Source organism: Pezoporus wallicus, unplaced genomic scaffold, assembly GCF_028554395.1.
Source record: "Pezoporus wallicus isolate ANWC-B61680 ecotype Strahan unplaced genomic scaffold, APGP_CSIRO_Pwel_v1 contig_8110, whole genome shotgun sequence".
NCBI classification, from domain to species: domain Eukaryota; kingdom Metazoa; phylum Chordata; class Aves; order Psittaciformes; family Psittacidae; genus Pezoporus; species Pezoporus wallicus.
Window position 1 is genome coordinate 232,598 of NW_026641787.1, and position 14,253 is coordinate 246,850.

At 46.8% G+C, this 14,253-nt stretch overlaps 1 protein-coding gene across 3 annotated transcripts in view; it reads right to left on the reverse strand.

Annotated features, from left to right (window-relative positions):
* Positions 1–365: 365 nt before the first annotated feature.
* The window catches only part of CACNA1I (calcium voltage-gated channel subunit alpha1 I), a 149,669-nt gene continuing 135,781 nt past the window's right edge, over positions 366–14,253 (reverse strand). For 2 of the 3 annotated variants that reach the window (XM_057425353.1, XM_057425351.1), the window contains 9 exons: positions 14,141–14,211; positions 11,250–11,328; positions 10,570–10,691; positions 9,486–9,824; positions 8,733–8,879; positions 4,701–4,817; positions 4,139–4,307; positions 3,064–3,260; positions 366–1,249 (listed from right to left, as the gene is read on the reverse strand). In XM_057425353.1, coding sequence (XP_057281336.1) covers positions 548–1,249; positions 3,064–3,260; positions 4,139–4,307; positions 4,701–4,817; positions 8,733–8,879; positions 9,486–9,824; positions 10,570–10,691; positions 11,250–11,328; positions 14,141–14,211 — 1,943 coding nt within the window. In that variant the 3' untranslated portion in view covers positions 366–547. The remainder of the gene's footprint in view (positions 1,250–3,063; positions 3,261–4,138; positions 4,308–4,700; positions 4,818–8,732; positions 8,880–9,485; positions 9,825–10,569; positions 10,692–11,249; positions 11,329–14,140; positions 14,212–14,253) is intronic. The other variant, XM_057425354.1, reaches the window with a different exon arrangement.

The following is a 14,253-nucleotide window of genomic DNA, read 5'->3' on the forward strand; positions in this document are numbered from 1 at the left end:
TCCCAGAAACAGGCAAGGCAAACTCCAGACGCTCTTCCCTTGCTGTTCCACACTGCTTCCCTTCCCTTCGCCCCCACCCTCCCTGTTTGGCATAGCACCTCCTTCGGTCCCCATTTGCTTGTTCCTCCTTAGCACTTTCTGAAATTCATAATCTCTCAGTAAAAAAAATAAATAAATCGATCTCTATATATATGTATATGTATATAACTAAACAGCTGCCACGCAGCAGTCGCCTGGCCGGAGGGTCCTGTCCCGACCAGCCCCATGGCCTTTTCTTGTCACTATAGTCTCTGCGGTGATGGTCCAGGTCTTGCCCTCAGGCAGGACTGTTCCCGTATTGCTTGCACTCTCCCACGCCTCTGAGGTACGGTACCAGAGTATTTATTCTATATATATATATATTCATGTATATATATATATTTATATATTTTTGTTTGCCTGGTTCTTTTTCTTGCAAATCCTTTGGAATTGCTGCTGGTGAGAAGCCAGTGAAACACGCTTCCCCATACCAGCGGCCGAACGCTCCCTCCCTGTGCCCCAGGGACCCTCATCTGTTCCTCTTGCTGACTCCATCGCCCAGCTCCAGCTCAGATGAGAGCGGAGAACCACGGCTCCCCGTCCCCAGTCTGCCGGGGCCATCCGCCTCCTCTCCTTCTCCAGGCGAAGGGGTGTCCTTGCAGAAGTCCGTCACCCAGGAGGGCATTGAGAGGAAGCCCCGCGGGTCAACGGTGTAGAAGGGCTTGGCGTGGTGGGCAGCGGGACGGCGGGGCGAGAGGCTGGCGTGAAGGCTGCTGGTGCTGCTGCACTTCTTCACCAGCGTCAGCCCTGGCGGCGGGGGCGAGAACAGGGAGGTCAGCGAGAGGCTGCTGAGGGTCTCCGAGGGCTCGCTGTTGTTGCCACCCCCCCGCAGGCTGCTGCCCACCCCCTCCTCATCCGAGGGGTCCATGGAGTCGTGGTGAGTGCAGCCGGGGCTGGTGCTCCCGCCGCTGCTGTGGCTGCGCTGGTGGCGGCAGATGCTTCGCAGGCTGAAGAGCCCTCGGCCCCGCAGGCTCCGGTGGCGGGAGGCAGGGGAGAGGGGGGCTGCCAGGGGTCTTTGACTGGTGGCAGCTGGCACGGGGCACAAAGCCACCGGGAGGTCCAGGGTGCACTGGGGAGAGTCGCTGAGGTTGAGGCTGTCCTCCAGCGTGGTCTGCAGGCTGCCTGCCGAGCTGCTGCTGTGGCTGTCCAGAGAGGTGTCGCTCTCGGGGGCCTGGGGAGAAGGAGTGCAAATCATAGCTCTCAGGAACGGTATGGGCAAAGAGACTTTGCCTTTTTTATTTTATTTTTTTATTTATTTTATGTTTGGTTTTTTGTTTTTTTGTTTTTTGTTTTTTTAGTGAAAATAAACCATAGAAAAAAAGGGAAAAAATCCAATTCCTCTCTCACTTTCCTCTGCTGGGGAGGGCACCTATAAACTACCTGACCAATGCTGCAAAGCACCAGCTCTGCAGCATGCCCAGGGGATTACCTTCTGGAGTATGAAAAAGGTTTCAATACTTTGAGCTCTGATGTCATTCTGCTCAAGGATGAATCTTTCCCTCCCATGTGAAACGCTCTACCAAAGGGAAGGAGTGCTGGGTCTGTGAGTTCTGCAGCCCCTGCTGCCAGGCTGTCTGTGACCACAGGTGGTCCAGAATGCAGCCGAGCTAAGGTTTCCGGCGGGTCCTCGCTCCCAGCTTCCCTGTGGATCCTGCCACACAGGCTGTGGACTCATCAAAGCTGTCAGGAAGTCAGGGGACTTCTGTACGCAGACCTCAGGCTTTGTATATAGACCTCCTCTCGTTAAAAAATCAGCAATATTTCAGAATGGAAAAGAGGCCTCATGGTTCTGACCAGCACTAGTGCAATGATGGTGTTTAGGGCAGAAAAGTGGGGTCCAAACAGCCTTTATTTCCATGTGTCAGAGGTCAGTTAAGCTGTATTTCAGTTGCTCCTAGGAAACTGGTATGCACTGTGAGATCATCACTGGGACACAGCATTGGGAATGGTGCACATAGGACTGGGAGCAGTCTCCTGAACCACAGCTATTCAATACAGTCTGTATCACATAATCAGAAGTGTAGCAATTTCTCCTTTACAACAGTTCAGTACTTTTGCCCCAGTGATACACCAGCTCCAGAGCCCCTTCTCTTCTTGTGTCAGAAGTTTCGACACCGCAACAATTTAGTGGTTGCAGCTTGAAGCTTAAATTTATTGTTGGTGAATTTATACACGTTTGTATTGTGCCAACGGTGTGTGTCACATAGAACTGGATAACATCTTTTAAATGTATTGTTTAGTTTGTCTGGAATAGACTGTCCCTGTACTCCTCAAATGGGAATTGTTCCTGGAGTATTTTCCATGAATAGTATCAGAGATCTCTATTGGACTTTCATCTCTGCCTCCTCTGCTCTTCAGAGACACTCAGTCTTCCCTAAACACTTTTATTCTTCTCTCTTGTTAGCAAGAAATAGCTACCTTTTTAGAAAGAGACAGCACTTTTCTGGGATGTAAGAGCTAAGAGGGCTGGGGAAAATAGCAAGCTCAAGGATGTAGTGTGTGGATGTGGCATGAAGGTCTGTGGAGGAGGCAGGTGGGGAGAAGCCTATTCCAACCAAAGTGTGTGATCTGGAGTCACGTCACTAAGAGGCTGTCATCTCCCTCACTCACACTGCAGCTGCTGTGCATGCAGGTGTCTGCAGCACACGTGGTGCAGGGGACCTAGGAGAGAGCTAAAAGTTGATGTGATTTTGTCTTCATGTAGGGCTGCAGCTGTCAAACCACTTTTTGATGCAAAGCAGAAGAATATACAATTTCAGGTGGTGAGAGCTATACAACACCGCTTTGCCATACAACCCTCTCTACTCCCTAGTCATCCAGCACTCTGCAGCCCACTGTGCTTCTCCAACAAGTTAGATCCAGGTTGCCCAGCCCATGACTACAGCTGCTTCTCTTCTTCCTCTCCTTCCTCTCCATTCAGCCCCCTCTATTTGGGTGTGCTGTGAAGATCAACCTTTCCTAGCAGAGGAAAGTGGAAGCCCTCACCTGATGAAGAAGTGTACAGTTCACACTCGGAGATCTCAGTGATGCCCAGGATCCTTGCAGAGAGATCTTAGGAAGGTTGTGTGTACATGAGACTTTCTCAGGCCCTGTTTGGTTGGCAGAGACAGCTGGGTGAAAAAATTCTGGTGGTACTGGTAACACTGGGCAAGATGCACCTGCAGAGAAGGGGCTGGGAGGGACTGACAAAGCACCAAAAGAAATGGGGGGGAGAACAAAAACAGAAAGAAAAAAATTAACTTGAAGAGTCCTCCAATTTGATTTGATGCCCGCATTGCTACAAGTCCTACAAGTGCAATGTTTGCAGGATTTCAGTAACACACACTCCTGGCCAAAAAGCCTCAGTCTAGTGTTCACTCCGTGGACTCCACTTTCTATGGAGGGACCAAAACCTACACCAGACCAGGAAGATTTACGCAGCTCAGAGCCATAAGGCAAGAGCTCAGCTTGCCTCTCCTGTCGCTGCTCTCACAGAGAAATACTGAGCTTTAAGGCCTTGATTCCACTATGTATCACTGCTAGAGGACTTTCATCCCAGACCCTGAAAGGCAAGGGATGAAGTGAGATGTATAAACTAGTAGCCTGGGGAACCTGGAACCAACAGAGGCCAAAGAATGTTCTAGGGCAGAAGTGGAACACCTCCATTAAGAGCAGACATGTATTACATGTTCCCTGAGCCTGTACCTGAGGAACCTGGTCTCAGGGCACAGCAATGTTTTACCAGGCCAAGTGAGCACAGTTCACCCACTTGATGTGTCAGGAGAGTCTGTCCCCACTCTTCTCTGACCGTGCATGTGTGCACTACTGTGAATGGGAATCAGCCCTTTCACGACACTTCACATAGGAAAGTCTGAGGGAGGATATAAGATCTAGCAGAAAAAGAAGGAACTGCTCCTCACCCCATTCCTGGAGACTGGCAAACTGAAAGCTAATTCCTGGTTAGTGTAACCCCATGTCACATTAGCTCCATTTCTGGCAGGGGAGAGGCAGGAGAAACGCAGAGGAGCTGAACCAACCCACACTTCCAGCAGGCATGGAGAGCAATCAGAGCTGTGCTCACCTTTGGTACTTTCATGCTTTAGCCAAGACTGGACTGAGTTGAAAGGAGCTTTCTCCATTTCACACAGGTAACTGTCTGGGTTTGTAGAACCATCTGCACTGGATAACGGCAGCAGGCATTCCCCCACATTGCCTACTCCATTGGAGTCAGGGCTGTCCTGGCCATCCTGCTGGAAGAAATGTGAGGACAAAGCACTGTGACATTTAATGGTGGACAACAAAGCAGACTTGTCAAAGCCTCAGGAAGGGCTGATTCTGAAGATCTAGCCCTAGGCTGATCCTTTGAGCTAGCCAAGATGCTTAGGTTTCCAGTCCAAATCCCCTATATTTAGGTTCATTTAGAGGAAGTTACTGACAGTAGTGAAGAGAACTTTCAAGAACATACATAATTTTTTTCTCCTCAAAAGCTTCTCCACAATACGACTTTATGGAGAAGCTCTTGAAAAATGACCAGAATTTATATTCCTCAGCAGGTACACTTGGATGAATACAGAGCACTTCAAATGAGCACGGGCAGAAATATAGCGCATAGTGCAATATCCCCATGACTGCCTGGGGCTAACCTTGGTGTCCTTAGGGCTCAGCTGAGAAGTGCTGCGATTGTCTGACTCATCTCCTAGAAGGATGGAAGAGGACTTGTCTGAGTTGAGAGACAATGCTTCTATTTCGGCCAGCTGGACCTGCAGGAAGGGAAAGGAGCTGTCACAGATCATATCTGGCATCCACGTTTCAAGCTGTCACATTGTTTATGGTGGGTAAGTGAGAGCCTGTAGACCTGAGATCAATTTTAGGTTATATTACTAACATACATACATAAATACATCTTTAAATGTTTTCTATATATACACACACATATATGTATATATATGTTATATACATCAGGTACTGCTCAACCCAAATCTGGGCTGGGCAGGAAAATCCACTTTTCAGGGAAAGTTGAACATATGATCTGCAAGCAGCCCACCACCAGTCCATGCTCCTCTAGTGCTAGAATTGGAAGAAGGAGTCATCCTGTGTCTGTCCCAGCAATACAGCTGGCACGAGGCCCTGCAACTAAAGCCAGGCAGGGAGAAGGCTCCCTCAGGCAGGTGACATGGCACCTGCTCCGCTGAGGGATGAGAAGTGGGACCTCTCTCTGAAGATGCCATGGACGGCCCTGCATAAACATGAAGGTTCTTTCATTCCATGGATAGTCATGCCTCTTGCAGTCCATGCCAGTATCATGCTTTTCATATTCTCTTACCTTCATCACCCTCCAGCTCCCTGTGTCTTCCCTCACCTCTAACCTACCCAAGAGCTCAGCTAACACCATCTCCCATCCTGATCTCCACCCTTAAATTCACCCCTCCTGCACAGTCATACTTGTGCTGTCTTGCTTTCTGAAACCAAATCTGACCACTGCATCTTTCTCAGACTTGAGCCTCAGCTCTGCTCCAGTCCTATGCCTGACTTTGTTTGATCCTTTGGCCTCTTTAATACCACATGTGCCCCTCTTCCATCCTCTTTCTTCCAAGCTTTCAGTTCCCCTCTACCTGGCATCTTTTCCCCACAAAGCCTGAAAAGCATATCTGTTTTTCTAGTTGCCTAAGCAGCTGCTCTGTCCCTTCTGTGCTTGGCTTTCTGTCCCACCAGTTCCCAACACCAGCACCTGACTCTCAAGAGCTATATTTGAGGTTGTCTCAGTCAGGACAGCCTGCTTCCTGGCTATTTATCTTCTTCTCCCTTGTATTTATGTTTGCAAGAGGCGGGTACAGCTTTTGTGCTGTAAGAGCAGGTAGAAAGTTTGGAGAGATGACCCTTTCGAGTTGGGAGTTTAGTGGCTTGTGCCAATGCCAGAGATGGAAGAGGGAAAAGGTCTCCATTTGAGGGATAATGCACTTTGAATAAACAGGACGGAGAAACAGATCTGGATCTAAATACAGGGCACAAATGACATCCTTATTTGGGATATTATTCTGACACAGGAACATGGTGCTGTGAAGAGAGCCCAAAGCCAACAACTGCTGCTCAGAGAATGGGCGCACTGGAGAGCCCAAACAAAGTTATGTGAATTACACGAAACAGCCACCAGTCAACAACTACTTGCACAGAGAAACACAGTCTTCGTTAAGTCCCACTTAGTGTGCATACTCATCCACTACTCTCCTAAGTGCTCATTACACCAGAACAGCCTTATAGCTGTACTTGTAGAGACACCAGCACGAAATGCGGTAACATCTGCAACTACCTTCTCCACCCATAAAAAAGAGTTTCAACAAAAGCCAGAATAGTCTGCTCTTCACTGAACCAGTTGTTTGCAAATCCTGGCCACTACACAAAAAAGCACAATCAACAAAGTCATGGAGAGATAAACTACATGTGTGGAAACATGGTTCACTCACTGACAAGCTCCTACCACTGGCTAAACTCAGCCACCAATACACAGATGTCTGTCAAATAGCCCAAGAGTGAAAGGATAGTGATGACAAGAAAAGAGGTTAGTGGCATGAAAAAAAGATGTTTAGTTCTTATAGCTTCTCTACTGAAGAATGTTCAATGTTGTGTCCATCCACTGTGCTCAGCATCTTGATGGTTTAAAGTACAAGCGAAATGGGAGTAAACATTTTTGGCCAATATGTGTTTTTTTGTCACCAGAGTGATTCAGCAGGCAGCAAACACACTATTTAATTGGAACACACATGCACTGAATAGCACTGCATAAAAACTGTTTTGCCTATACAACTTGCTGTTGATTGCTTCTGAGATAGTAAAATTCCTTCTGTGTGTATAATGCACATTCGGATACGTTGACATACCAGAGTACGCTCTAGTTTAATAACTACATGCACTGCTGGTGTTAGTTCTGAGACTAGCTTGACTAGCTTAGCCTAGCTGTGACTCCATGTAGAGATTTCCTATTGAATTTTCCTCAATGTTTTTTATATTATGAAACATTAAGAAAAAGTTGTAATCAACCATGACTTAAAATCCAGAGCTGCAGTTTTTATTCATACGATCAGAAATGAAATATATGATCAGAAACATCTACGTTTTACTACTACAGTTATTCATGCAGATACAGATAATTTCTTCTCAATTCCACATCTTAGATGTGTTGAAGTATTAGTTTTGAAAAATAATTTATGGCTCTATAACAGCTAGTGGAAAATATGATCTAAGAATAATTCTTTGGTTGTGATTATTCTGTTAAAGTCTTCACTGTGGCTGTGGGGGCTGTCTAGTTTCCTTGCTGGGAAGGTAGGAAAATCTGTTGTTGTCTTAACTCCTAGGCAGGGTACTGAAGACTATGTGAAAGCTTTTCAAATGCAGCAAACTAGTTGCAAATGACTTAACTTGGGAGTAATTATTGTGGAGTGCCTTAGAAGACCTGATTTTCTGAGAAGGTTGAGCACCAAATGCTGAACCTAAGGAAAGCGATGGAAATTGTAGTTAATTGAAACCTAGTTATTTGGCTTCACTAATGCAGCATCCATTTGCGAAGTGTTGCAATACAGATAAACTGCAGCAATATTCTCCATTTGATGCTTTCAAAGGGACAAGCAGATAGCTGAAAGGCTGAAAAAAAATACAGCATCAGAACTAGGCATCTGAAGCCAAAGAAAATATTGTTTTCTTCAAACATGGACAGAATAATCTGCCAATGAGAGCTCTTTTCCAAGTTTCCTCGTTTCTTTACAAGCAAAAGCAACATATCAAGTTAGCTATGGGGAAGGAGGCAGTTAAGATTGCCACTGATGTACCAATTTACTGTCAGATGAGCCACAATCATAGCACTTAAATACAATAAAATTATTGCAAAACCAAAATGAATTCTGCTACTCACCTAACTTCTCCCAGACTTTGCTCTAAAAATTTCACAACCAGAAAATACTGATTGCTTAGGAAGTAGTTTTCCAAACACCTACTAACTTTAGGAACACAAGTCCAAGCCATTTGGTGTCCTGCTTTTAGCAACAACTCATTTGTCAGCTAACAGGTTCTACATCAGAAGTGAGTCTCAAACTTCCTCAGTGGGACCATTTTTATTTAGTTTTCGCTCAAACTAATTAACTGGGTTTCACCACACACCAATTCTTGCTCACAGACGGTGACTCTTCAACAAGACATTTAAGCATGTGCTTAATTCATTGACCTCAACAGGGAATAAGCTAGCACATGTTTAAAATGAAGACAAAACACATGCTTGAATCTTCCACTGAATTGCCTCCAAGTGCTGTCATTGGGGTGAGATACTTTCACTCCTTCATTCAATAGGAGCTTGAACCTCTGCTTTTCTTGCTGAACTGAACACAACAAGAGCTGCCAGGATGCCTTCATAGTCGCTTCTCTACAGCTTAATCAGTCCCTCCTGATTCCTGTGTCCTGTCACATCTCACCTCTCCATCATGTCAAACATTCCCCTGCAGCTAAGGAGGGCAGGCCTGTGCTAGAGGCAGTATCAGCAATTCATGACAGATGACAAACACAGGTCGACAAGCTCTCTGTCTACACAATCTACAGCCAGGAGCACACATCAGATGACCTGCGGGCATGTAGGTGTGGGTGTGCAGGTCTTGGGGGGACAGTCCCCTCACGCATCCTCGCACGCAGGTTACCTCTTGCTTGTCATGGTTACACTTCTCGCACATGGCCGGCGAGGAGTAATGATGGAAGACGGAGCCCGATAGGTTATCGATGATCATTAACTCCCCGTCGAAGGAGTCCTTAATAATTAAAGAGACACTGTCCAGCCATAAGTTCTCCTAGGGGACAAGAAAGGGGGGAGGATGGGAGAGATCATTTTAAGAATGCCGAGCTTTTTTCTTCAAAGTTTCATGTGAATTTGGGGCTGGGTTCTCCACCCTGACTCATCTGGAACAGCACCTTGTTCTGCACAGGGTCACTGGGGAAGCGTTTGCTCCTTAAGCTGTGTAAAGGTGCCAGAGTTGAATGCAAAAAAAGGAAGGAGGGACTGTCTTCACTCACTGTCAGTGCACCACAGCACTGCTCACGCCTCCTCTCCAGCTCTGCTGGAGAGCCTCACTCTTGATCTGACATTTCTCCTGTTCTCTTCTCCTGAGCTCCCTCTCAAATTTGCTTCCTAACACACCTTTAACTGATCTGCTCCATTCCTCCTCTGCTGGCCCTCAGGTTCCTACACCATGATGACATTAAACAGGACCCACTGCTGTCACAGCCTTGTTCCCACATGATGCTACCACTCAAAAGTCTACCACTGAAAGCAAACCTCTTACCCTGAGGTGGAAGCATCTATCTGCTACTGCTAACCCTTCAGTCATCTAGGCTGCCTAGCTTCTCCCCACAGCTACTTGCTACAGTCTAGTTGGTAAGCTCAAAGGTTTACTCACCTGTGCTGGAGAGTAACACCTCATGCACAGACGTCCTTCAGGATCTGTTTTCCCACCGCCTCCTCCTGTTCCTGCTCCTTTTCCCTGTCCTGAATTTGGGGAGCCTGACTTGCGGGAGCACAGCCCATGTGTAAATTCCAGCTCAATCTCAGCATCCATCTCTGCGTCCTCCTGGGCTTCCTTGTTGCTGTCATCAAGATGTTTCATGAGCACAGCTACCACCACATTGATGAGGACAAACTGGGCTGTGAGCACAAAGCTGACAAAGTACAGTGGGGAGATGAACTGCAGGTTGCTGAGGCAGCTCCGGTCATCGTGGCTGCAGTCACGCAAAGTATCCTTGAGGGGAAGTTGAGTTTGAGAGGGAACGATGGAAGGAAGGAAGGACTAAAGTAAGAATACAAACTTTGCTGCCCTTTCTGCCAAAAAACACTGATGCCCATAGAAAGAACAAGGTGAGCTTTCCCATCATCCCACACCCTCTGGGATCATAAGGTCTTCAAAGAAACTGGGATACTATCTGACCATGTGTTTTCTGCTTCAGAGTAAATACACACAAAAGTGTACAGAGAAAACTACTTCCAGACCATCACATGTTGCTGCCACTGTAACCCCACACATGTGAACAAGAACAAAAATGAGCCATCTGGGACTGCCTTCTCTCATCCAGACTCAAAAGCACAGTATGTGATCAAAGAACTTTCCTCTCTGTATGTCCTTTGAAGGATGTAAGTTTTTATTTTGGATTGCCCCAGTAGCTCTGCAGATGGGCCCCATGTTCACTGCATCTACATTCAGCTTTGGTAATAGGCCTTATGATAGTGGATGTTCCCTCTCAGCCTGGCCAGCCTTCTTATTCCTTCTAAGAAGGATTTGCACTATTCTCAGCCAGATGACTGGCTAGAGGACTAGATGAGTCCAAGATCTGAGTTACCATGGTGGGGAGGGAGATCCTGGCCCAAGCAGGACCTTATCTAGCAACCCAGCTTCTTTGCTCCTTCTCTTTTCTAGCCCAAGCACTTCTGAACATCAGAATTTCTCCTTCCCCACAGTAAGGACATCCACACCCCTGAGGCCCAGTTACCTTCATGATTCCGTTCCAGTTGTCACCTGTGGACACCTGGAAGAGTGTGAGGAAGGCCATCCCGAAGTTCTCAAAGGTGGCATGACGGCTCATGCCCTCACAGGGGTTCTCATCATTGCATACTGAAAGGAAGGGGATAGCAGCTATCAGTGGAGGACACAATGCCAGCCCTGAGATCAATAGCAGGAGCTTCAGGATTCTCACAGCCTGGAGACCTCAGGTAATGGCATCAGCACCCTGCCCAACAGTTGGTCTTTTGCAGAGCAATGCAAAAAAATCCCTGATGGTCCAGCCCCAGGATCCCAGACAGTGTAATTCAGCTGCTCAGGGGTATCCTCCCAACCTGTCATTGTACTGCCTTTCTTCTTGATCTATGTTCCATGGCAAGAGATGTAAATAAACTTTCCCTGAGTTTTTCTTGTACTCTTGAAGGCAGTATCATGGCAGGTAGTGCAGAAAAAGCAAAAGTTTAAGAATGCAAGAGAAGCCAGACACTGCCTTTGTTTTGTTAGGCCAATAATTATTTAGAGGGAAATTTGTTTTATATCAATTATGCATAAGGGAGAATAAAGGCCACCAAGTAATTCAGTACCTTTATTGAATGAGTACTGATTTTGAGAAACCTTAGCTTCCCAGCAGGCCTGTAGCTAACACTGGAACATGGTCTGCTTGAGACTTACCCAGTTTTCCAAAGAGCTCCACTCCTAGAGCAGCGTAGATGAAAAAGAGGAGCATGAAAAGGAGTCCAAGGTTTCCCACCTGAAAGCAAATGGCACAGTCAGCCTACCCCAAAGCCTGTTTCATCTGTATAGGGAAGTGTTTTTAATCTTTCAAAGCCTGGAGAGAACAGCAGCAAATTGCCAGTGTACGAAATTTGGCCAAACAATTCCTCAGCACTTGGGAAATCACCAGTGGTGGCACCAGTTGCAACTGGACTTGAAGGATGCTCTTTTCCCAGTTGTCTCCACACCAGCACAAGCTGGTCAGGGCTGACTAAAGTGTGCAGCATCTGGGCCAGGTAAAGACAAGCACATTGGTGCAGGGGCACAGAAGGTGAAGCCAGTCTGGCTGAGTGAAGGACAAGCTGCGGATTACAGCACACATACATGACTTGCAGTGCTACATGCTCCACCAAAACTGCCTAAGTCCCCTGAAGTTATGCTCATGTGAAAAGTGCAACAGAAGTGCTCCAAAGAGACAGTGACACCAGCTCCTGCTATGAACCAGGCAGAGCATGGTGGGGCAAGGCACCAGCTACGCATGGAGGTTACAGCAGTGCTTTTAAAAGGAGTAGGGAGGAGGGAAGGAAGGAGGGTAAAGAGGCACTCTTGAAATGTGTGGAGAAGAGAGGAGACTGGAGGAGTCAAGAAGCAGAGCTTCCTTTGCATCTCATGAATAATAGGTGAAAGTCTGATTTCTGGGCTTCCAACAGCTGCTGTTTGTAAACCTCCCCCCCAAAGCAAGGATTGCTGCTTTGTGGTGCATAAAGGCAGCAGTGCACAAACAATATGGGCACTGTCCCCAGGTTCTCACTCTCCCAAATCACTGCCTGCCTCTGAATCTCCGGCCTCTCAGCATGTGGGGCAGCCAGGGGCAGCAGGAGGGGGTTTTGCAGGAGGCAGGCTGAACAGTAACAGAAAATGGAAGTAATGGTTAGCACACTGTTGGTGGAGCAATAGGAGGCAGAGAAAAATTGAGGACCTAAGAGGTATATGGGTGGTTTTGAAGAACTGAACAGTGTCTGGTCATTGTCTGAATGCATGTAGTCATTGTGCCTGTGTTAGGATCATTCACTTCAGGAGTCTAATTTAGTCATTTTAACCGCTGTGCCATCCAAATTCAGGAGAAAGATAAATGACTCAGCCTAGGACCAGAGCAGATCTCCAAGGCTTGATCTGAGGTCCCAGGTGTGCTTTTTGCCATTCTGAGCAAAACCCTTCACTGCCTGATGACTCAGTTTCTCCATCTTCATGACAGGGATATGAACATTTCCTGCTTTCTTCTTTATGCTCTGTATTTTGGGGGTAGAAGTTGGGTCTCATCATTTTAGTGCAATTACACTGCAAAGTCCTCTTACCAACGGCAAGCCAGCTCTTATTATCTGTATGCATTTATCTGGGTTGCAGAATAAACATGCCACAGACGTGCAGATGCTGGATCTGGAGACCTGCTCCGGACTCGAGACCTGCTCAAGTTACAGATCCTCACCTGAGAAAAATCAGCTTTTGTGGCTCCTGGAACAGAAAAGAGCCAGGTGCAAAGGATCTGCATTGATGGAACTAATAAACATTACTGGCCCAAAGCTGCCTGCTGTAAGAACACCCTTAATCTCCTGTTCCTTCATTGCCCAGTGTATCTTAGCCCCCAACTATCCTGGATGATAATATTATTATATATCCTGCATATGAATTATGTAATTATTATTTTTAGACAAAACCACAAATTATTATTGTGTAATAAAAGACATGGGAGATGAGAGCTCAGGATCCATAAAAGATTACAGTGGTTTCCCCTTGCTTTTGCACCATGAGATTTGTCTAATTCAGATTGACATTTATTGTCACCAACATCAGAAGTAAACTCCTTGGGTAACTCCTCATGCTGTTTTCAGATTGATTCTCAGCTCTGCATCACTCCTTGAGACTGGCACATTAACTGATAAATCAACTGACTAATGCTTGTGCATTTTGATATCATGCAATATAGCTGTTTGCTTGGGGTCTGCCAGGGGAATGGTCTGATATATGATCAGTAGAGCCACTTGGTACCATTACTCCTCGCTTAACAATTCTCTCTCAAGGATGCAGAAGGAAGGGGACCAGTTTCCCTGGCTGTTCATCCATCACAGAGGATCCTCACAATGGGCTTGAAGCCTGTGTAAAGCACCATGTCAGCATCTCATTCGGGAACAGCTGCCTCTCACAGCTCATGAAATCCTTCTGTCTAGCTGTCTTGCAGTAGACACTTAACTGCCGGCTGCGTGAGCCACAACAGAGCGCGTCACTGCTTCTCATACATGAGAGGCTCAGAAACACAAAGGGATCCAGGAGGATAAAGGAAGAAAGTAGAAAGGCAGAGGCATTGGCTAAGAAAAGGAGTGACAGGAGTGCGAATGAAAGAGAGGGAAGGAAAGGGAGCACATGCCGGAAAGGGAGATAGGGGCAGAAACACAAAGACATCTTTTCCTCCTGAAATGGCTGCCAGTCACTCTTCCCTTTTTATGGGGAGGAGAAAGAGAGGCTGGGGACTAGCCCTAAGCAGTTAGACACTAGCTACATGTGATGGGAAAAACAAAATCTGCCCTTAACCAGGAATCAAGCTTTGTATCATTCACCCACTGGAGAACAGAGATGAGAGGTGAGCTGTACCCCTGTGTTTGACATGATAACCTGGACAACACCTATCTGAAGAGAGATGTATCTCTATGAACAACATGAAAACTCGGACAAACAACCTTCAGGAAGTTGCCTGCACAACACAGTAGACACCACCTCTGAGCCTCCGCAAGAATCAACCCTTCTGAAGAAGGGTGCAGAAAACGAGAGTGTTTAGGAGAGCTGGTCTGTTTTACCTGTGGCAGAGCTTGAACAACTGTATCCAGCAGCGCTCGCATTCCTGTGGCCATCTTCAGCAGCTTCAGGACTGCCACAACAAGCACAAGACAAGTGTCACTCAGGCTGAGCT